The sequence below is a fragment of the Drosophila santomea genome, chromosome 2R, assembly GCF_016746245.2.
Source record: "Drosophila santomea strain STO CAGO 1482 chromosome 2R, Prin_Dsan_1.1, whole genome shotgun sequence".
Classification (NCBI taxonomy): Eukaryota; Metazoa; Arthropoda; class Insecta; order Diptera; family Drosophilidae; genus Drosophila; species Drosophila santomea.
Genome location: NC_053017.2, coordinates 18,374,226 through 18,394,952, shown reverse-complemented (window position 1 = coordinate 18,394,952; position 20,727 = coordinate 18,374,226). Strand labels below are relative to the sequence as shown.

The 20,727-nt window shown below is 46.9% G+C and overlaps 5 protein-coding genes across 5 annotated transcripts; 3 read left to right on the top strand and 2 right to left on the bottom strand.

Moving 5' to 3' along the window:
* Positions 1 to 103: 103 nt before the first annotated feature.
* On the bottom strand, positions 104 to 3,991 carry LOC120447132 (SNF-related serine/threonine-protein kinase). The gene is made up of 9 exons (XM_039628565.2): positions 3,758 to 3,991; positions 3,222 to 3,492; positions 2,937 to 3,155; positions 2,683 to 2,858; positions 2,255 to 2,621; positions 2,067 to 2,192; positions 1,885 to 2,011; positions 1,159 to 1,821; positions 104 to 1,095 (listed from the first exon to the last, which is right to left on the bottom strand). Exons 2-9 carry the CDS (start codon positions 3,425 to 3,427, stop codon positions 388 to 390), a joined length of 2,592 nt encoding a protein of 863 aa, XP_039484499.1. The 5' UTR covers positions 3,428 to 3,492; positions 3,758 to 3,991; the 3' UTR covers positions 104 to 387.
* Positions 3,992 to 4,230: 239 nt separating this feature from the next.
* LOC120447131 (ubiquitin carboxyl-terminal hydrolase 20) lies at positions 4,231 to 7,991 on the top strand. Its single transcript, XM_039628564.2, has 5 exons — positions 4,231 to 4,421; positions 4,520 to 4,892; positions 4,948 to 5,755; positions 5,814 to 7,216; positions 7,297 to 7,991. The coding sequence occupies exons 1-5, from the start codon at positions 4,338 to 4,340 to the stop codon at positions 7,587 to 7,589; spliced, it is 2,961 nt and encodes a 986-aa protein (XP_039484498.1). The 5' UTR covers positions 4,231 to 4,337; the 3' UTR covers positions 7,590 to 7,991.
* Positions 7,992 to 8,099: 108 nt separating this feature from the next.
* LOC120447133 (SET domain-containing protein SmydA-8) lies at positions 8,100 to 10,358 on the top strand. Its single transcript, XM_039628567.2, has 6 exons — positions 8,100 to 8,383; positions 8,451 to 8,902; positions 9,120 to 9,548; positions 9,614 to 9,721; positions 9,787 to 9,971; positions 10,043 to 10,358. Exons 1-6 carry the CDS (start codon positions 8,252 to 8,254, stop codon positions 10,279 to 10,281), a joined length of 1,545 nt encoding a protein of 514 aa, XP_039484501.1. The 5' UTR covers positions 8,100 to 8,251; the 3' UTR covers positions 10,282 to 10,358.
* Positions 10,359 to 11,257: 899 nt separating this feature from the next.
* On the top strand, positions 11,258 to 16,828 carry LOC120444465 (ATP-dependent translocase ABCB1). The gene is made up of 9 exons (XM_039624137.2): positions 11,258 to 11,464; positions 12,316 to 12,541; positions 12,604 to 12,887; positions 13,060 to 15,013; positions 15,073 to 15,378; positions 15,445 to 15,584; positions 15,646 to 16,207; positions 16,270 to 16,416; positions 16,478 to 16,828. The coding sequence occupies exons 1-9, from the start codon at positions 11,349 to 11,351 to the stop codon at positions 16,676 to 16,678; spliced, it is 3,936 nt and encodes a 1,311-aa protein (XP_039480071.1). The 5' UTR covers positions 11,258 to 11,348; the 3' UTR covers positions 16,679 to 16,828.
* Positions 16,829 to 16,869: 41 nt separating this feature from the next.
* LOC120444466 (heat shock 70 kDa protein cognate 5) lies at positions 16,870 to 20,408 on the bottom strand. Its single transcript, XM_039624138.2, has 6 exons — positions 20,091 to 20,408; positions 19,924 to 19,970; positions 19,086 to 19,664; positions 17,824 to 18,928; positions 17,623 to 17,763; positions 16,870 to 17,563 (listed from the first exon to the last, which is right to left on the bottom strand). The coding sequence occupies exons 1-6, from the start codon at positions 20,178 to 20,180 to the stop codon at positions 17,465 to 17,467; spliced, it is 2,061 nt and encodes a 686-aa protein (XP_039480072.1). The 5' UTR covers positions 20,181 to 20,408; the 3' UTR covers positions 16,870 to 17,464.
* Positions 20,409 to 20,727: the final 319 nt, after the last annotated feature.

Genomic DNA, 20,727 nt, shown 5'->3' with positions numbered 1-20,727 from the left:
GGGCGGGAAAAATTGAATTATAAATTTGAATTGCCGTCTGCCTATTTGTTCCATTTAATGCTGGTACAGTTTGTAAATAAATAAACCAGTTTTTAGTCAATTGTCATATGGGCATTAATGTATTTTCACTAAATATTGCATTGAGTGATTAGACTTACAATTATACATAAATTAATATATTTAGAATAATTTAAGCGTAATGACGACGACAGACAAAACAATTACGCTACCACTAAATTTAAATATTCTCGCGCGCTTTCCTATATACGGGGGATAACGTTGACGTTTATACGTTTTAATTAATACATGCATATTTTCTATGTAGTTCGCTTAACCGAGTTTGTTTTAATATTAAGAATGCACTTTGCAAAGAAGTAACTGTGTCTATTAAGAGAAGTTCATCACGGGAAAGTATTTTCCCAGCCGTCGGATTTTCTTCATGGTGACAAAGCATTTAGAGCCGGTAACGTGTATTGCTTTGGTAAGGCTTTTATCCTCCAAAATCAAGTCGATTTGCTCGATTGAGTTTAGATTATAAATATCTTTTGGTGTTTCGTTGGACTTCTTGCTGTTGGCTGCTGTCTTCTGGCTACTGATGTGGATGATGCTCTGGGTATGATTGTTGTTGCTGTGATTGAAGTTCCTACTAAGATTGGTATTGTTATTAAAATATTGCTCTTGTTGAAGCGTTGCTTTGGCTGCATTCAAAGTATTCATGATTTGGTCCGTGGCATTTGTGGCGTCTGCCTCCTCGTCGTACTCTTCCTTAGTTTCGGCAACGGAGAATGTGCTAGTATTTAGGCTAAGTAAAGAGTATCTCTGATCGATATGTTGGGTGGACGAGGACGACGAGGATGCTGCCTCGCTCTCCGCGTAGCATCGATGCCGCATCTCGTATTCTTGAGCCTCTGTGATGCGGTCCAGCGACTGGCTCTCGCGAATGCGTCGCCTCCTATTTGTGGAATTTCCTGTTGTAGCTGTGGTGCTATCCGTCACCTGCCTCTCAGCGTGGGAATGCTTGTCCACATGATCCTTGTGCTGTTTCCGACTTTTTTGGCTGTGAGATTTGCGATTTTCATCGGATTTATTATTTGGCTAAAAGTGAAAAATGGGACTTTAGTAACTGTCTCACTAGTAGTTATACAATAATAATCGTACCTCTTTATACTGCGATTGTCCCTCTTTTTTGCCACTTACGGAGCCGCTTTTAGAGATAAAGCTACCAGCATTGCCGGCCGATCCGGGTGGCGGATAAAGCTGATCTTGCGAGTCGCTAGAGTCGTCATGCGAGTCTCGCCGATGCATGCGAAACCGCACTGGCGTGTCGCCGACAAATTTGTTAATCTTTTTTTTGTTGCGTGTCTTGGTGTCGTCGTCTGAGGCCTCGGAGCTGCTGCAGGAAGGCGTCCGAATCTTGTTCAGCTTTGTGCGTCGGTGGGTGAGCACCGGATTCTTGCTACTGCTAGGAAGCGGCTTGAGCTTGCCGATCTCCAGCTCCTTCAGACCACTTAGGGTGTCCTCATCTATCTTGGCACTCTTTTCCATCTGCTTGAGCTTATGGGCCAGCGTTGCATCCACCGAGACGACAATCTTTGTACGTGAATGGCTTGGCACTCCGCTATTAGCTATCTGTTCCCCTTTCGTTTGATTTCCCGGCTCAGAGCTGGAACGCTCATGCATTGCCCTATTAAAGAGGGAATCTGAGGTGGCCTCACGTCGCGACGACGTTACCTTTAATTCATTTCCTATCGCCGAGCATTCTGTGGCAGACTCATCTTCGTCCTCCTCACGCACAATGCTGCATTTGCGACTGCGCTTGTCCTGTCAAAGGTACATCCATTAATTAGATTTACTGCAGTTCAAATCGATTGCAAATTAACTTACCGGCTTGCCACCATCGTTGGCAAACTGTGCTGCTGGAGTCACGTTAATGCTGATGGGTACTCCTCCTTTCTGGGCTTCTGTTGGACTTGGTTTTTCAGGCACTAGCTTGCGACTCGCATCTCCCACCCTGAATATACATATTAAAGATTAAGAATCCAAGTTGACTGTTACTCCTAACTCACTTAGTGCTGGCATCATTGAGAAGCCTCTGTTTTTGAGCCAGCTCTTCTCGCCGCCGTCGCAGACGTAATTCCGCCAACAAAAAGTATGTGGCTGTTATATGATTGTACTTATTTTTGTCAAGAGCTCTGTAACGACGTCACTTGGAGTTAGCTAAAATATCTTGATTTAATATTTTAGCTATACTCACTGCAATATCTCTTCCTTGGACGCAATGTTTCCGTTTATCATTTTTTGGATGATAAAGGCGTGATCCTCTTCGCCCAGCTGCTCGCGGCTGACCAAAGGCAGAAAGTGCTCTGAGGTGGAGGTCGTTGAGTCGGGCTCATCAATTGGCTTTAGCCAGGCCGATGAAGCAATCTCTTCCACAGTAGCCCGTTTCTTTGGATCCCGCACCAGCATTGAGGCAATTAGGTCCCGGCAATCTGTGGACACGTGTGAAGGCACCGTGTACTTACAGTCCATGATCATGGTCAGAGTTTCCGAGTCGTTGGCCTTCTCGAAGGGCGCCTGACCGCAGACCAGCATATACAGAATTACTCCCAAGGACCAAATGTCTGTGTGGATGGTATAAACTCATTAACCAAGGATTATAAGACATTTTTGTTGTCGACATACCGACTGCAGGAGCATCGTATGAGTCGCCCAGCAGGATCTCTGGAGCCGAGTAGGCTAAGCTGCCGCAGAAAGTTTCTAGCTTTTGGCCCGGCAAGAACTTGTTGCTAAACCCGAAGTCGGTGAGTTTGACGAGGCCCAGCTTTTCGAAAAACACCACGTTCTCCGGCTTTAAATCCCTGGGTAGGAGAATAAAATGTTACGTAAATTAGTGATCGACACATAACGGCGTATTATCAGTTGGAGCGCGCTCTCACCTGTGAACCACGTGAAGCTGATGACAGTACGTGATAGCACGTAGGATTTGGCGGAAATACTTTCGGGCCAGTTCCTCGCTGAGCCCCGAGTCGTGCTTCATTATGTAATCGTATAGATCGCCACCATCGCCCAGTTCCAAAACCAAGTACAGCTTGGTTTGGGTATCAATAACCTCGTACAGTCGCACAACATTTGGGTGCTGCACCAGTTTCATGCATCTGGAGAGGATAAGTGCGGCGGGATTATTAAATAAATTGTTGAGTTAGATTTCTATAGCTACTCACCGCACTTCCTGGAACAGATGCGCCTTGGACACATCGTCCAACTTGGTCTTGTCCACCACCTTGACCGCCACCTTAGCGCCGGTGAACACGTGCCGGGCCAACTTCACCACGGCAAAGTGTCCGGATCCCAGAGTCTCCTCCAGATCATAGAGCCCGGCGATCTTGCCGTCGCTCACCCCGCCAACGGGCTGCGTCTCCAGCGTCATGATGGCTCCTTGGCACTCTTCCAACGGCCTGCGTGTTGGGCACAACTATCCGCGATTAGCTAAAACTATAATTATAGAGCTCTATCATTTCGTACACGGGATGTTCCGCTGGCTAAGTGCTGCCTCATGAACGGATATTGATGTAATAGCTGGCGGCCTGAATGGCGGTGGGCAGTAGTAGCCCATCCCTTACAGGCACGTGTACATTCATCGCCTGCTCCCAATTAATGATTCATTTGGATGTGTCCTTTTTACATTCGATTCCCAACAGGAGCAGCGCAAAAGCAGGGCTGTTACACAAGGGAATGCGGAAAGGCAGGGCCGTTTTACCTTATACAGCGGAGGGGGAGGTCGAATCTCCGCCAGCAGATGCAGGAAAAACTATGAGGCGTCACCCATTCCGGTGTGGGGACGACTAAACTAGGCCGATCACTGGCCGCTCGAACGTCTCGCAATAAACTCTTGGCCCTTATCACTCATGAAAACGCTTAGTTACACTTTTTGTATACACATTTTCGACTATTTTCTGCGTTTTTTCCCCCGAGTTTTAAATTAGTGTGGCCGATTGTCTTAAAACGGGGATGGCACGCCAGCGATGCTCTTGACTAGATGTATATCGTATTGGAAAATATTAAAAAATATTTCAATTATTTATAGTTCTTAAAAAACTTACTTTATTTAGAGTTGAGTTAAATTACTACAAATTTTAAGCGAAATTAATACTAATACACGAGCTGACTATTTTAGATGAAACATATCCGGTTGACTCACGGTTTTTTGTATTGGTCACACTTACGGGGAATACCAAAAATACCATCCAAAATCGCAAACGCCTTATCTGCGGTCGTTTCCAATCAAAATTCTCAATTAAAATATAAAAATACAGAATACTGGCAGTTAGGAAGCTATAATGAGTTTGAGTCCCAACCCAAATCAGCACAATCAACATGTAGAGCACCGAAACCGCACCGCAGACAGCAGCCAGATCCACAAGGTAAGGTGTGGAGGGCGAACTCCGCTCCAGGCGAGAAGTCGTATTTGTAGGCATTGTTTAATGCTCGATTACATGACTTTCGATTTTCTCTCGGTTAGCTGGCGAACGGGTATGCCATGGGTGACCCGAGGAGCAGTCGATGTCACGACCAACTCTTCAGCGGATCGCTAAATTCGCTGGCCAGGCGGGAGGATTCGAGTGCCAGTGCCAGTGCCAGTGAAGGCAAAGACAATGCCAAGGGCTCGGGCACAGGGCTCGTCGGCCTCCAGAACATCGCCAACACCTGCTATATGAACTCGGCACTGCAGGCTCTGAGTAACCTGCCGCCTATGACACACTACTTCATCAACTGCAGCGACCTTGTGGAGTACATAGCTGAGCAGAGCGCCCGTCGCTGCAAACCCGGCGGTCTGGCCAAGAGCTACCGTCGCTTGATGCAGGACATCTGGCAGGATGTCGATGATCCCAAAGGTTCAGCCTTTCACCCTCTTAATCGGAAAACCTACTAAAGTTTGAGATTTTGCAGAGTTTATTGCCCCGCGTGGTATTCTGTATGGCATTCGCACGGTTCATCCCATGTTTCGGGGCTATCAGCAGCACGACACCCAGGAGTTCCTGCGGTGCTTCATGGACCAGCTGCATGAGGAGCTGACAGAGCAGGTCTCAATGCTGCCACAGACGCAGAACCAGCCGCAATACCAGTCACAGTCACAGCCACTTCAGCAGCAGCAGCAGGCCAGCGAAACGGATGACGAAAACGAGGATGAAGTGGCGCCGGTTTCTTTAACGCCTGCTTCCGAGAGCGAGTACGACACCTGTGAAAGCAGCATGTCGGAGCAATCGGCAGAGGTGCTGCTGAAGACGGAGTACTTTGTAACGCCCTGTCGGACAAATGGTTCGAACAACGGGTTGCCAGAAGGCCACTCGGTGCATTTGCAACAAGCACCGTTGCAGCATCAGCAAAAAAGTCCCACCTCCACCGAACAGAAACCAGTTGAAGCAGCGCGCTCTATAATCAGCGACGTGTTTGACGGCAAGCTTTTGTCCTCGGTGCAGTGCCTGACATGCGATCGCGTGTCCACACGCGAGGAAACATTCCAGGACCTCTCGCTGCCCATTCCCAATCGTGATTTCCTGAACGTTCTTCACCAAACCCATAGCTTAAGCGTGCAAAGTTTGAATGCCGCTGAAACCACAGCTAGGACCAACGAGGGCTGGCTGTCCTGGATGTGGAATATGCTGCGTTCCTGGATTTACGGTCCCTCGGTGACGCTCTACGACTGCATGGCCAGTTTTTTCAGCGCAGATGAGTTGAAGGGAGACAACATGTACAGGTGAGAAAGTCCCTTTGAATCTAAAGGCTTCTCAATCAGCAGTGTATTTACTTTTCAGCTGCGAACGCTGCAACAAGCTCCGGACAGGCATAAAGTTCTCCCGCGTCCTCACCTTGCCAGAGGTTCTATGTATCCACCTGAAGCGGTTTCGGAACGATCTTTCTTACAGTTCGAAAATCTCGTCGGACGTATACTTTCCACTGGAGGGCTTTGATATGCGGCCTTATATTCACAAGGATTGCAAGAGCGAGGTGGCCATTTACAATCTGTCGTCGGTAATTTGCCACCATGGAACGGTGGGTGGTGGCCATTATACTTGCTATGCACGCAATGCGCTTAACGGAAAGTGGTATGAGTTTGATGATCAGTTTGTGACGGAGGTTTCTTCGGAGCTGGTGCAGTCCTGCCAGGCTTATGTTCTATTTTACCACAAACACAACCCCCAGATGAAGCTGGTCAGGGATCAGGCGATGACTTTGTCGACTTCACATCCACTGTGCGATTCGGATATTCAGTTCTATATAACCCGGGAGTGGCTCTCGAGATTGGCTACTTTTTCAGAACCAGGACCTATAAACAACCAGGAGATGCTGTGCCCCCATGGCGGGATTTTGCATTCCAAGGCGGACGTAATCAGCCAGATTGCGGTGCCAATCTCTCAGCCGCTGTGGGACTATCTCTACCGGACTTACGGCGGCGGACCAGCGGTAAACATAATATTCGAGTGCGAGATCTGCAAGCGGGCAGCGGAGACGCTTTCCCGCCGTCAACAATATGAACTTAACGAGTTCACAAAATACAACGGACTACAAAACGAATTCGATTCCACGGCCATTTATGCGATCGCAATGCCATGGCTGCGCTCCTGGCAGCAGTTTTCGCGCGGGAAAACCCACAAGGATCCAGGACCAATTACCAATGAGGGTATAGCTGCTTCCACGGAAAATAATTCCCAAAATGGAACTGCCACTGTGAGTTGCGTGCGATTGGGTTCGGATTATGCCCAACTGAATGCGCGCTTGTGGCGATTTTTGCATAACATCTATGGTGGTGGTCCGGAAATTATACTCCGACAGGCTCTCTCAGATGACGACGATGACGAAGAAATAGAAATCATCGACCAAGATGATAAGTGCGACGACGATGAGGATCAGGATCAGGATCAGGAAGAGGAAGACGAGGAGATTGCGACAGCCAGCTATCAGCACAATCATTCCGACACCGAAAGCAATTTGGGGCTTCGCACTACTCCGAGTCCAAGTCTCAGTACCAGTCCCAGTCCAAGCTTAACTGGCAAGCGTCAGTCGTTGGAGGCGGAGTCGGACCTGCGGCCAAATAGTCCAAAGTCCAAGCGCAGCCGGTCCAAAATGAAGGTGTCCGCCCTCCGTTTGAATATGCGAAAGAGAAGCAAGCGCAATCGCAGTGCTTTCAAGCAGCACGCCGAGATGTTTGGAGCTAAAGGTGTGTAATAGATTGATAGTTATTTTTTTACAAAACTAACTTTATTCGAATTGCAATGTTTCTCTTTATCTACTTTGCAGGAAACTACAATGCCCACACCAATGCCGAACCCCTAGTGTCTGAGAAAAAGGATAAAGATAAGGACAACGACCGAACAGTTGCATTTCCGAGCGAGTACAGCTTACCCATTTCGATACCATTCCAAAGCGACAATTTCCATGTGAACGGCGTGCACGAGAAGTCACGCGACAAGGGAAAATTACGGAACAGTTCAAAAAGCGGCAGCACTGCTGCCACCAAGGGGAACGTCACGCTGCAAAAGTTCGCGACCCTGCGCGAGGCCAATGGGCCAAGTGACGAGACTGATATTTGATCGACGGCGTTTGAGGATCGAGGAGGAGGAGGAGGAGCAGAAGGAGAAGGAGAAGTTATTGCCCTTGGCCAGAGTCACAAAACGGCACCGCCTAAACGCAGGCCAAAATCCAAGTTTAGGCGTAAGCGTAAACGTCAGTAGTTTTATACCTCAGTGTTTTGTTGGGGTGGAGGCTATATAAAGTATGTAAAAACTGTATTTATAAATTAATCGTATTGCTATCCCGGCGCCTTACCAGTAATGTTATCCCAGCTACTGGCCAAGGGTGACTTTGTATATATAGTATGGGAGTGCTTTAATTGGTGTAACGATAGTGAATAAATAGTAGAAATCTTGGTCAAGCTGCGGCTTCTCTGAATCTAGGCTTTCAGCGTGGCCCAGATAAAAAAAAAAGGAAGAAAATCAATCTCTGTTTTAATTACATTACGGTTAGGGTGGCCCGCCCCGCACAGCATTGGTCCACTCAAGAGCGGCGGGCTATTTATAGAGGACCGAACGTAGAGCACAGCAGCAGATGTGCTCTGCTCTTCAGCTGCCCCAGTTTATAGAAATTCAGCGAGGCGTGCGGAGGTGGATGCACATCTCGCAACTGTTTGAGAGTGCGGACGAGATTCTTCGACTGAAAACCATCTCTTTTTGGATTGTACATCTGACTTGCCATCATGAATCCCTGCCATGTGTGCGATGAGCCGACGAAGAACAAGTGCTCCAACTGTAACCAGGTCTCGTACTGCAGTGTCCAGCACCAGAAGCAGGACTGGAAAACGCACAAGCCCAGCTGTCATCCATTCAAGGTACTGCGGTCCTGATATCCAAACGCAGGGGCTCCGATGACCCAACATAACCTCAACCCTTTTACAGATCGCCCACAATGAGCAACTGGGCCGGCATCTGGTGGCCACTCGCACCATCAAACCGTACGAGATAGTCCTCAAGGAGGCGCCTCTGGTCCGGGGACCAGCACAGATCTCCGCACCCGTTTGCCTGGGCTGTTTGAACGGCATCGAGGCGGAGGATCACATCGAGTGCGAACAGTGCGGCTGGCCTCTGTGCGGACCGGAGTGCAAGTCCCTGGATGAGCACAAGGCGGAGTGCAGCCTCACCAAGGATCGGGGTCAGAAGGTTAATGTGCAGGAGTTCGGTGGACCACATCCCCTCTACACGTGTTTGAGCACCGTACGGTGCCTACTGATTGGCGAAACTAGTCCGGAGAAGGCCAGCAAGTTCCAGGAGCTGGAGTCACTGGAGTCCACCAGAAGGGGGTCCAACCAATGGAAGGCGGATCTGGTCAGCATTGGACAGTTTATTCCAAAGTGTGTATTGCATGAATACTATAAACATAAACAATCTTATCTTATCTCAAACCAATAAAAGTACGTTTGTCTATGGCCATAAGTATTTATGATTGGATCGCTATCAAAACTATAATCTAATAACATAAAATTATTTCAACAAGTTAAACAATATTTCTGTTTTTCTGTTTTTTAGGATAGTTACAAGCATATTTTTAATGGAATATGATTATTTCAGGTTCTTTAAAACGCAGAAGTTCAGCGAGGAGGAGATTATGAAAGCAGTTGGAGCTCTGCAAATAAATGGGCACGAGGTGCCCACCACTGATCCTTCGCATGTAGCAGTCTTTTATACTGCCTCCTTCACGGAGAACTCCTGCCTGCCCAATCTGGCCAAGAGCTTCAACAAGAACGGACACTGCATCCTCTGGGCACCGCGTGAGATCAAGAAGAACGCCCACCTAAGCATTTGCTACTCGGACGCCGTGTGGGGAACCGCCGATCGCCAGCGCCATCTCATGCAAACCAAGCTGTTTAGGTGCGCCTGCGAAAGATGTGTGGATGTCACCGAACTGGACACCTACTACAGCGCCATCAAGTGCGAGGATCGCCAGTGCGGCGGACTGATGCTGCCCACCAAGACGGACGACTGGAACGGAAGCTGGCGGTGAGTCTTCTTGTGCCTTCACCCATGTCATCCTAAAACGTATGAGCTTTTCTTATCCCATCCAGCTGTCGCGAGTGCCACAAGCAAGTGCAGAAACACTACGTGGAGCGGATTTTGGAACGGGCGGGCAAAGACATACAGAGCATGGAGAAAAACGTTGAAAATGGATTGAAGTAAGTTGAGGTTATTCACTTACATATTTCAATATTTTTAAGAAGTGCAAAACTTTATTTTACAGATATCTCAAGCACTACGAAAAGTGGCTGCCCCCGCAACATTTTCACATAAGTGAGATTAAAATCCTTCTCGTTCAGCTGCTGGCCAAGGATCAGAAGGAGCTAATGGTGATCCCAGACGATAAGCTGCTGCTAAAGCTGAATTACGCCAGGGAACTGGTTGAGTTGTACGAGAAATTGACGCCGTGTAAGTGTTTATGTCGATTATTACGTATACGCAGTGTTATCTCAAGTGGTGGCTTGTTATTTACTCGACAGGCGAAGTTCGCACGCTCGGCACGCTTTGCTTCGAGTTGCACTCGGCAATTGCCGAGCAGACTCGTCGTGTTGCCCTTGAAACTAGCCTGTCGCCCAAGGATCGACTGGAGGAGTCCTTGTACTATGTGGAGAAGTGCGTCAACTACCTGCAATACGAGTCGGACATCTTCATTGAGGGTCACATGCTCAAGCAGGCGAAGATCAATCGCGATGCCCTTCGCATGGTCATTAGGATCTAATAGGCAACTAGAAAAAACACTAATGAAATCAGAGAACCTGCCTGTATAGAAAGTGCCAATAAACTGTCATAACTAGATCCCCCGAATTGTAGATAATCGGTGGAAAAACAGCGCGAAATTGGCCAGTCATGTCATCAGTCACCAGTCCAACGTCATGGGTTGCCGACCAAATTGGGCTATATACATATGTGTATGCACTGTGAGTAAGCTGTGTTGGCAATTTGGACGATAAGGATGAGATGCGTGTAAGCCAACCGTGTCATTTTAATTTGGCGAATGCTCTGATATGGCTATTTTGCCAGCAATTGGTGTAATATGTGAAACTGAAAAGTATTATAATTCATTCAATAAAATCCTCGATCACTGATATTGCTTTAGCTGCAACTATTCATAAGCTGTTAGTCTGGTGTATCTTCATCAATATGTATATACATACATACATTTATTTGATTGATAGTCCATTATTCACATTTCCTGATAACGATTTCATATCTTCAATTTATCTGAGGAACGGAAGTATGGCAAACTTCACATTGACAAAGCAGTTTGCTTTTTTGCAAGCCTGATTTCGATATCATTTGTTCATTTCATTTATCCTCATACAAAACCGCCGTGTCTGTTAGTTGATATTGATAATGTATTCTATATTCAAATGAATGATAAAATTTTTCTATTTACTGACCTAGGGTTCTGAAAATGCGATGAAGACCCCCCGTGATGTCAATCAGTCCTTTTAGATTTCGCCGCCACTCAGGTTCTTATAATGATCGGTTTCATCAGATTCGGTTTCACGTGCAGCCAGTAAATTCCATTTGTTAACATATTTCACAAGCATTCCAAACTCACCGTTAGTCTTAAGAATCGTAGCACGTTCAATATGGTGATAAACGAACATTATCAGTTGATAAGGCTTCACTCTGGCCCGGTGGACATTCAAATATAAACCCCCACCTGGTGCCAAATTCTAATAGTCGGTTTTAGTCTGCGTTGCTATTGGGTTCTTCTTTCCCAACGAACTGATATTGATATATATTTATTGATATTTGCCGCCGAGTTACTTATACACAATGACCGTCAAGAACGGCGATGTCGTCAAGGACGATGGCAATTCGCGATCACAGTACAAAACGAACATCGTCCTGGGCGCCAAACTAGAGGATTCGGAGCGAGATCAGAAGAGCTTGTGAGTTTGCAAAAGTGTAGCACCACCGGAAGTCCTTACAGGACATTTAAAGTTAGAAAGCCGGAAGTTTGAATTGTGCTGTGCAAAGAATGAAAGAAAACTGTAAGAAAAGTGGCAATAATCTCAATAAATCTTGTTAATGGCTAACAACTAATTAAACTAATCGATACTTAAAAGAACAAAGAGCAACACCAAATTTTATTAATTAACATGTTTTCATCGAGGGCGCAATGCCATTCAAGTTGTTCACCTTTTAAAAATTTGCGATTTAACGATGACATTGCTGAATTTTCTTACGCATTGTTTTCGTACTAAGTGTATTTAATTGTGTACCCTTTGCCGAGGAGTCATACGAAATATTTGGAGAGCTTCGACCAAACACCTTTCATTTGCAAGCATTTTCTTCCTGAAAAAAGTGCATAAGTTAAACGTAACGGCTTAGCAATGAAAAAGTTTGATTCTTATGATTAAGATTATATGGATTTAGTGTCAATAAGTTTGTTAAATAACAAAGTGTATTATGCCTTCGTTGTAATACTCAATCAATTACTACTCTATCGTTCATTGATTGCTAATAAATTAAGTGTCGACTACTCAAATGAGAGCCCATCGGCCAGGTAAACTGAATACAACACTCACCTATATGCTAGCTATATGAAACTACAGATAGTACATTGTGCTATCGATTATTGCAAGCCACTTCCCACGGAGACCACCTCCTTTATGGAGATAAGGATTGCGGCGATTGGTGATTCGTAGCATTGAGGGGTTCATGGCAATGGCGTCAATAGAATCGCTTACTGATAACCATCTATGATTGGCGTGCGCGCCAACCTTTATTATTATTGCAGTGAACCCAACAAACCGAAAAAGAAGTCCAAGCATGACGAGGCGGATAACGGCGATGGGGAAGAAGGCATCCAGTTTCAGGAGGAAGTGAAGCAGGTCAGCTACTTCCAGATGTTCCGCTATGCCACCAATAAGGATCGTTCACTCTATGCGGTGGGACTACTGTCTGCCGTGGCCACAGGCTTGACCACTCCGGCTAACAGCTTGATCTTCGGAAATCTCGCCAATGTAAGTCTACATTCACTTTGCAATATCATAGCTCTTGATCTACATCTATATAAACACATAAGGACATGATTGACTTGGGTGGACTGGCGGCGGGTGGAAAATCGTACCGAGCTGACGATGATGCGGCTTCTATGCTCCTGGACAAAGTGCAGCAGTTCTCGCTGCAGAACACCTACATTGGCATCGTTATGCTGGTGTGTTCCTACCTCTCGATCACATGCTTCAACTATGCGGCCCACTCCCAGATCCTCACCATTCGGTCAAAGTTCTTCCGCTCCATTCTCCATCAGGACATGAAGTGGTACGACTTTAACCAGAGCGGTGAAGTGGCCAGCAGAATGAATGAGTAAGTGACTCAGAAATCTTATCAATACTTAAGTTAATCATGGAATTTCTGTCATGCATAACCACCATATAACAAGTCATATGTTTCTTATCTGTGACTTTTCATAGTTAGCCAATTGATGTTTGCAAAATCAGAGACATGACAATCTAATAAAATATTGTACCTTTTTCAGAGATCTTTCCAAAATGGAGGATGGCTTGGCCGAAAAAGTGGTCATGTTTGTCCATTACCTTGTATCCTTCGTGGGATCATTGGTGTTAGCCTTCATCAAGGGCTGGCAGCTATCACTGGTGTGCTTGACCAGTCTGCCACTGACTTTCATTGCCATGGGCTTGGTGGCCGTGGCCACGTCCCGTCTGGCCAAAAAGGAAGTGACCATGTATGCCGGTGCTGCCGTGGTGGCCGAAGGCGCTCTCTCCGGGATTCGAACAGTGAAGGCTTTTGAGGGCGAGGCGAAGGAGGTGGCCGCGTACAAGGAGCGCGTGGTGGCTGCCAAGATCCTGAACATCAAGAGGAATATGTTCTCCGGTATTGGATTTGGGCTGCTTTGGTTCTTCATCTACGCGTCCTATGCTCTGGCCTTCTGGTATGGAGTGGGTTTGGTAATCAAGGGATACAACGATCCCGCATATGCGAACTACGATGCTGGCACCATGATCACCGTGTTCTTCTCAGTGATGATGGGTTCCATGAATATTGGTATGGCGGCTCCTTATATCGAGGCCTTTGGCATCGCTAAGGGCGCCTGTGCCAAGGTCTTCCACATTATCGAACAGATTCCGGACATAAACCCCATTGAAGGGGAGGGTAAAAAGTTGAAAGAGCCCCTTACCACCATTGAGTTTAAGGACATAGAGTTCCAGTATCCCACGCGACCGGAGATACCCATTCTGAACAAATTGAACCTGAAGATTCATCGTGGCCAGACGGTTGCTCTGGTAGGTCCCTCTGGCTGTGGCAAATCCACATGCATCCAACTGGTGCAGCGATTCTACGATCCTCAGGCTGGTGATCTCTTCTTCAATGGTACCAATCTTAAGGACATCGATATCAACTGGCTACGCTCTAGGATTGGAGTGGTGGGTCAGGAGCCAATCCTCTTCGGCACTTCCATATACGAGAACATCAGGTACGGCCGAGAGGACGCCACCCGCGAAGAGATCGAGGCAGCTGCTGCCGCCGCCAATGCTGCCATCTTCATTAAGAAGCTACCCAGAGGATATGATACCATGGTGGGTGAGCGAGGAGCTCAGCTTTCCGGAGGGCAGAAGCAGAGGATTGCTATTGCTCGAGCATTGATTCGTGACCCCGAGATCTTGCTGTTGGATGAAGCCACATCTGCACTGGACACCGCCAGTGAGGCAAAGGTACAAGCTGCCCTGGAGAAGGTCAGCGCTGGCAGAACAACCATCATCGTGGCCCACCGCTTGTCCACCGTTCGTCGGGCAGACAGGATTGTGGTGATCAACAAGGGTGAAGTGGTGGAGAGTGGAACGCATCAGGAGCTGATGCAGCTGAAGAATCACTACTTCAATCTAGTAACCACTCAATTGGGCGAGGATGATGGCTCGGTCCTTAGTCCCACTGGTGACATCTACAAGAACTTTGACATCAAGGATGAGGATGAGGAAGAGATCAAAGTGCTGTACGATGATGAGGACGAAGATGTGGTGGTTGCAGACAAGAAAGATAAGAAAAAGAAGAAGGTCAAGGACCCCAACGAGGTGAAACCCATGGCGGAGGTGATGAAGATGAACAAACCGGAATGGCTACAGATCACAGTGGGCTGCATCTCCTCTGTGATCATGGGCTGCGCCATGCCCATCTTTGCCGTGCTCTTTGGCAGCATCCTTCAGATTCTTTCGGTTAAGGATAATGATGAATACGTGCGCGAGAACTCCAACCAGTACAGCATGTACTTCTTGATTGCTGGTATCGTAGTGGGCATTGCCACTTTCCTGCAGATCTACTTCTTCGGAATCGCCGGTGAGAGACTGACGGAACGCCTGCGAGGACGCATGTTCGAGGCCATGCTGAGCCAGGAGGTGGCCTGGTTCGATGATAAGGCCAATGGTACCGGAAGTCTGTGTGCCCGACTTTCCGGAGATGCTGCTGCAGTTCAGGGTGTAAGTTACTATGGCGTTTAACATTTGTAATTTGTTTAATGACTGCAATGTTTCTTCAGGCCACTGGTCAACGAATTGGAACCATCATTCAATCGATTTCTACTCTGGCATTGGGCATTGGTCTGTCCATGTATTACGAGTGGAGTCTGGGACTGGTGGCCCTTGCCTTTACGCCCTTCATCCTGATCGCCTTCTACATGCAGCGTATTCTTATGGCAAAGGAGAACATGGGCTCCTCCAAGACCATGGAGAACTGCACCAAGCTGGCCGTCGAAGTGGTTTCTAACATTCGCACTGTGGCATCTCTGGGTCGTGAGGAAATGTTCCACCAGAACTACATTGGCATGCTGATCCCAGCTGTTGATGTAAGTGCTATATATATATGCCTAATTCCTCTAGTTTCTTATTCAATTCCATTATCTTCCTAATAGATTTCCAAGAGGAATACCCACTACCGAGGATTGGTCTATGGACTGGCCCGTTCCATGATGTTCTTTGCCTATGCCGCTTGCATGTACTATGGAACATGGTGTGTGATTAACCGTGGAATCGAGTTTGGAGTTGTGTTCAAGTAAGTGATGAGACCATCACTCTTTACCAGAAAGATATCCTAACACCTTGCTCTCCTTTAGGGTATCCCAAGCCCTGATCATGGGCACTGCTTCCATTGCCAATGCATTGGCCTTCGCTCCCAATATGCAGAAGGGAGTTTCGGCAGCCAAGACTATCTTCACGTTCCTCCGCCGCCAGCCGACGATTGTGGACCGACCTGGAGTGTCCCGTGAGCCTTGGCACAGCGAAGGAAACGTTCGCTTCGACAAGGTGGAGTTCAGCTATCCCACCCGCCTTGAGATTAAGGTGCTCAAGGGACTGAATCTTGCAGTGAGCAAGGGTCAGAAGATCGCCCTGGTGGGTCCTTCGGGTTGTGGCAAGTCCACGTGCATCCAGCTGATACAGCGATTCTACGACGTGGATGAGGGAGCCACTCTTATAGATGAGTGTGATGTGCGCGATGTTTCTATGACCAATCTGCGCAACCAGTTGGGCATCGTGTCACAGGAACCAATTCTTTTCGATCGCACAATCAGAGAAAATATTTCCTACGGTGACAATTCAAGGAATGTGACTGATCAGGAGATCATCTCCGCCTGCAAAAAGTCCAATATCCACGAATTCATCGCTAACCTCCCGCTGGTAAGATCCCATATCTTGAATTTTCTTTTGAATTTGTAGTAATATAGTACCTAAACCCCTAGGGTTATGATACGAGAATGGGCGAGAAGGGTGCTCAGTTGTCCGGAGGTCAGAAGCAGCGCATTGCTATTGCACGAGCTCTCATCCGGAATCCCAAGATCATGTTGCTTGACGAGGCCACTTCTGCCTTGGATGCTGAAAGTGAAAAGGTTGGTGTACAGCATCCCTTATATATAGGAAATCCATACTCAATTTAGTATTCTTACTCAGGTTGTCCAAGATGCACTCGATGCCGCCTCTGAGGGACGCACCACGATCAGTATAGCCCACCGACTCTCCACCGTCGTCCACTCGGACGTGATCTTTGTCTTCGAGAACGGATTGGTGTGTGAGGCTGGAGACCACAAACAACTGCTTGCGAATCGGGGTCTCTATTACACGCTCTATAAACTTCAGAGCGGAGCCATGTAGATAGATCGTAGTAGGTTTAGCCAATCAACTAGCTTAGTGAATTGCGAACAACATCGTCTAGTATTTGTACAAAAACACCATAGTTAAGTTAACTTAATATTATTTATCCCCGCTAATTGTTTAATATCTCGAGGAATTTAAAAATGAATTTTAATGAGAATTTCAATTCAATAGTCTAAGAAATAAAGATATTTTTGTATGTAAATGTTTGTTTTTGTTTTATTTTAAGTTTACATCGATTTGTTTAAATTTAATTGCATATTACCCAGTCAATTTGGTTATCCACTGGAAACCAACATACAATTTATCTTAAATTTAAACCTCCAAATGAGCATCTGCTTAGTTGTCCGCGTCTACAACGCCGTGGCCGCCTTGCGAATTTAGTTTTTGTGCTGTGCTCGTTAATGTACAACTACAACTAGTTTAGAAGATACGTAAAAATAATCAAAATCTTACAGGAACACAACACAGCGGTGACCACGCGTTTTAAATGAGGGAGAAATTCGATTGATTGCATAATAAACAATAAAAACTTTATGCAGCCCATCATTGATACTCCCTGGCGGCATGGTCTTCGTCTGATTACTTGGAAGTCTCATCGTCTGATTCGACCTAATCGCATCTGATAGTTTACTTCACATTTTGGGTAAATGCTTGTGGCTTTGTGTGATTCATGATTCAATACAGGAATATGAAGTGTTTTGTGTTTAACGTAGAACTTAATCGAAATCCAGAAGCGGTTATTATTAAATAGGGGAACAACAACTATGACTATGGTTGCCTAATTTAGTTCTTCTCTTCCTTCTTGGCATCGCCGGAAGTGTCGCTCGAACTGCTGCTGTCGGAGGATCCGGCTCCTGCGTTGCTCTCGCGCTCAGCGGACATCTGAAATGCAAAGAATACATAAGAATATGTTATGTAGAATAAGTATATCCAATACACACCTTCTTGTAGGCCAGCTCGAACAGCTTCAGAGAGGACTGCTGCAGGGAGGAAGTAGCTTTCCTGACCTCCTCAAGGTCGGCAGTCTCCTTGTTGGCCAACAGCGTGCGCAGATCGGCAATTTCCTTCTTCAGCTTCTCGCACTGCAATTGATTGGGATTTTTAGAACTTTCTTAAGATACAAGTCTTCATTAACTGGTTACCTCTTCAGCGGGCAGCTGGCTCTTGAACTCCTCCATCTTGGTCTCAGTGTCGTGGACTATGCTCTCGCCCTGGTTGACGATCTCGATAAGTTCACGCTTTTGCTTGTCGGCCGTCGCGTATTCCTCGGCCTTTTTGATCATGTTTTCGATTTCGTCCTTGCTCAGACCACCGCTGGACTGGATAACGATCTGCTGTTCCTTGCCAGTGCCCTTGTCCTTAGCAGACACGTGCACAATACCGTTGGCATCAATATCGAAAACAACCTCGATCTGGGGCACGCCTCGAGGTGCAGGGGGAATTCCGACCAGTGTGAAGGAGCCAAGAAGCTTGTTGTCGTTAGCCATCTCACGCTCGCCCTGGTGCACCTTAATCTCCACCTGGGTCTGACCATCGCTGGCCGTCGAGAAGACTTGAGACTTCTTCGTGGGAATAGTGGTGTTGCGGGAGATCAGGCGGGTGAACACACCACCCAGGGTCTCAATACCCAGCGACAGGGGAGTAACGTCGAGCAGAAGCACATCGGTGACATCTCCGGCCAACACACCACCCTGAACAGCGGCACCAACGGCCACAGCCTCATCGGGGTTCACAGAGCGGGACGGCTGGCGTCCGAACAGTTCCTGCACGGTGGACTGCACCTTGGGCATACGGGTCATTCCGCCAACAAGCAGCACCTCGCCGATCTCAGACTTGGAGACCTCGGCATCGGACAGAGCCTTCTGGCAGGGCTGGATAGTACGCTTGATCAGTTCACCCACCAGGCTCTCCAGCTTGGAGCGTGTCAGCTTCAGGTTCATGTGCTGGGGACCGGCGGCATCCATGGTCAGATAAGGCAGATTGATGTCGGTCTGTTGGGAGGATGAAAGCTCGCACTTGGCCTTCTCAGCTGCCTCCTTCAGGCGCTGCATGGCAATGTTGTCTTTGCGGATATCGATTCCACTATCCTTCTTGAATTCGGCCACCAGGAAGTTGACAATATGGTTGTCAAAGTCCTCACCACCCAGGAGGGTATCACCATTGGTCGACTTGACCTCAAACACTCCCTTCTGGATTTCCAAAATCGAAATATCGAAGGTGCCGCCACCCAAATCGTACACGGCAATGCTGAAAGGTTAAAATATTTAAATTAATATTACTTAAAATTAATATTTTACTCCGAAACAATAATTAAAACACTTTCTAATAAAAGTTAAATAAGGGCTACACATATAGCACAAATAAAGATAACTAAACACAACGAAAATGGTTATCGAATACTTACATTTTATCCTCCGTTTTGTCCATTCCATAGGCCAGAGCAGCAGCAGTAGGCTCGTTAATCACGCGCAGCACATTAAGACCGGCAATCTGACCAGCATCCTTGGTGGCCTGACGTTGGGAGTCGTTGAAGTAGGCGGGCACGGTGACCACGGCGTTCTTCACGGGAGTGTTCAGGTATGCCTCAGCGGTCTCCCTCATCTTCATCAGGATGAAGGCACCGATCTGGGAGGGAGAGTACACCTTGCCGTCGGTGGAAGAGACCCAGGCATCGCCATTTGAAGCCTTGACCACCTTGTAGGACAGGTTAGTGATGTCCTTCTTAACCTCGGGATCATCGAAACGTCTGCCAATCAGTCGCTTGGTGGCATAGAAGGTGTTGGCCGAGTTGGTCACTGCCTGACGCTTGGCGGGCATGCCGACCAGACGCTCACCATCCTTGGTGAAAGCGACGTGGGAGGGTGTGGTGCGGGCTCCCTCGGCATTTTCAATTACCTTGGCCTGCTTGCCCTCCATGACGGCCAGGCAGGAGTTGGTTGTTCCCAGATCGATTCCAATAACAGCACCTTTGACCTCGCCGGACCTGAAAGAGGGGGTGGGAGGTTTGTTTTAAATATGGATAGAAAGCACTGATAAGGCCGCCGGCAACAAGTCCAGATAAGCTCCACGTTTCTTGCTAGAGATATTTGCAATTAGCAAGGCACTTTCTTTTTAATATCGTACATTATGATGCAACATGAGGTAGCTTTTGGAAATCTATCTAATGTTTGCCGAGTGCTTACATAATTGGGTTCCGGTATCAAGAGAAATTTCGCGAAATAATGAATTGACTTCAAACTTACTTGTAACGCAGCTGGGATGACAATCCATTGCTAGCACCTGGCAGATTCTGCAAAGACAAAAGGGTGCTCCGCTGTAGAATCTTCGCGCAAAACATGAGACCGCATCATCGGCATGCCGCACTTTATATAATAGTCGGTGGCTCGGGGCGGGGGGGAAATGTACTTACGCGGAACATGCTAGAAGCTCCGGAAATATTGGAGGGCACCACGCCGGCCTGGCGGGCGAGACGGGGCAGAAACTTGGGTACGCGCAGCATTTTGCCTTTTTTACTTCTGCAATTTCACACGAGCAATTGTCAAATTAAAAGCAAAAATTTCGTCAGAACGGCGGAGCACGTTTCTTCCCGTTAGAGGATTGTAAGGTAAGTGATGGACTCGGGTTCGCGATAGTTTGTCGAAGCTCGCGTGCCAGAGTTGTCAACGGTGTGAAAGTGTTTCTTCAACTAATTGTGGTGTACAAAACTTCAAATATTTCACTTGCCTTTCAGCACAAAGTGGTTTGAAAACATAGTAAATGAAAGCAAACTAGATGTAAAGTGAGAAGTCCCATAAGTTCTGTATTCAAAAGTACATAATATTTATATAAATAGTTTAGTGTGGATAAAGATTGATTACTCTCTTCATTTAAATTAGATATATATTTTAATTGCTTAAATTACATTTATTTCCAAAATTGATGGCTTCAAAATAATTAAAAATGAGGTATTAGAACAAATTCGACCATTGATTGATTTTTAATAAGTTCTCTGTGATTTGAAATTGACGAGCATTTCCTTAACATCGTACCACCTCTAGCTGACGATG

Bases quoted from the DNA above. Each gene is read 5' to 3' on its own strand.
- LOC120447133 (XM_039628567.2), top strand. From the start codon at position 8,252: ATGAATCCCTGCCATGTGTGCGATGAGCCGACGAAGAACAAGTGCTCC. The intron at 9,549-9,613 runs GTGAGTCTTCTT...TATCCCATCCAG, and splicing joins GACTGGAACGGAAGCTGGCG to CTGTCGCGAGTGCCACAAGC. The intron at 9,972-10,042 runs GTAAGTGTTTAT...TTTACTCGACAG, and splicing joins GTACGAGAAATTGACGCCGT to GCGAAGTTCGCACGCTCGGC.
- LOC120447131 (XM_039628564.2), top strand. From the start codon at position 4,338: ATGAGTTTGAGTCCCAACCCAAATCAGCACAATCAACATGTAGAGCAC. The intron at 5,756-5,813 runs GTGAGAAAGTCC...TTTACTTTTCAG, and splicing joins AAGGGAGACAACATGTACAG to CTGCGAACGCTGCAACAAGC. The intron at 7,217-7,296 runs GTGTGTAATAGA...TCTACTTTGCAG, and splicing joins CGAGATGTTTGGAGCTAAAG to GAAACTACAATGCCCACACC.
- LOC120444466 (XM_039624138.2), bottom strand. From the start codon at position 20,180: ATGCTGCGCGTACCCAAGTTTCTGCCCCGTCTCGCCCGCCAGGCCGGC. The intron at 17,764-17,823 runs GTAACCAGTTAA...AATCAATTGCAG, and splicing joins GCCAGCTGCCCGCTGAAGAG to TGCGAGAAGCTGAAGAAGGA. The intron at 17,564-17,622 runs GTGTGTATTGGA...TTTGCATTTCAG, and splicing joins TCGAGCTGGCCTACAAGAAG to ATGTCCGCTGAGCGCGAGAG.
- LOC120444465 (XM_039624137.2), top strand. From the start codon at position 11,349: ATGACCGTCAAGAACGGCGATGTCGTCAAGGACGATGGCAATTCGCGA. The intron at 12,888-13,059 runs GTAAGTGACTCA...TACCTTTTTCAG, and splicing joins GTGGCCAGCAGAATGAATGA to AGATCTTTCCAAAATGGAGG. The intron at 16,208-16,269 runs GTAAGATCCCAT...CTAAACCCCTAG, and splicing joins TCATCGCTAACCTCCCGCTG to GGTTATGATACGAGAATGGG.
- LOC120447132 (XM_039628565.2), bottom strand. From the start codon at position 3,427: ATGACGCTGGAGACGCAGCCCGTTGGCGGGGTGAGCGACGGCAAGATC. The intron at 3,156-3,221 runs GTGAGTAGCTAT...TATCCTCTCCAG, and splicing joins CATCTGTTCCAGGAAGTGCG to ATGCATGAAACTGGTGCAGC. The intron at 1,096-1,158 runs GTACGATTATTA...TTTCACTTTTAG, and splicing joins GACAATCGCAGTATAAAGAG to CCAAATAATAAATCCGATGA.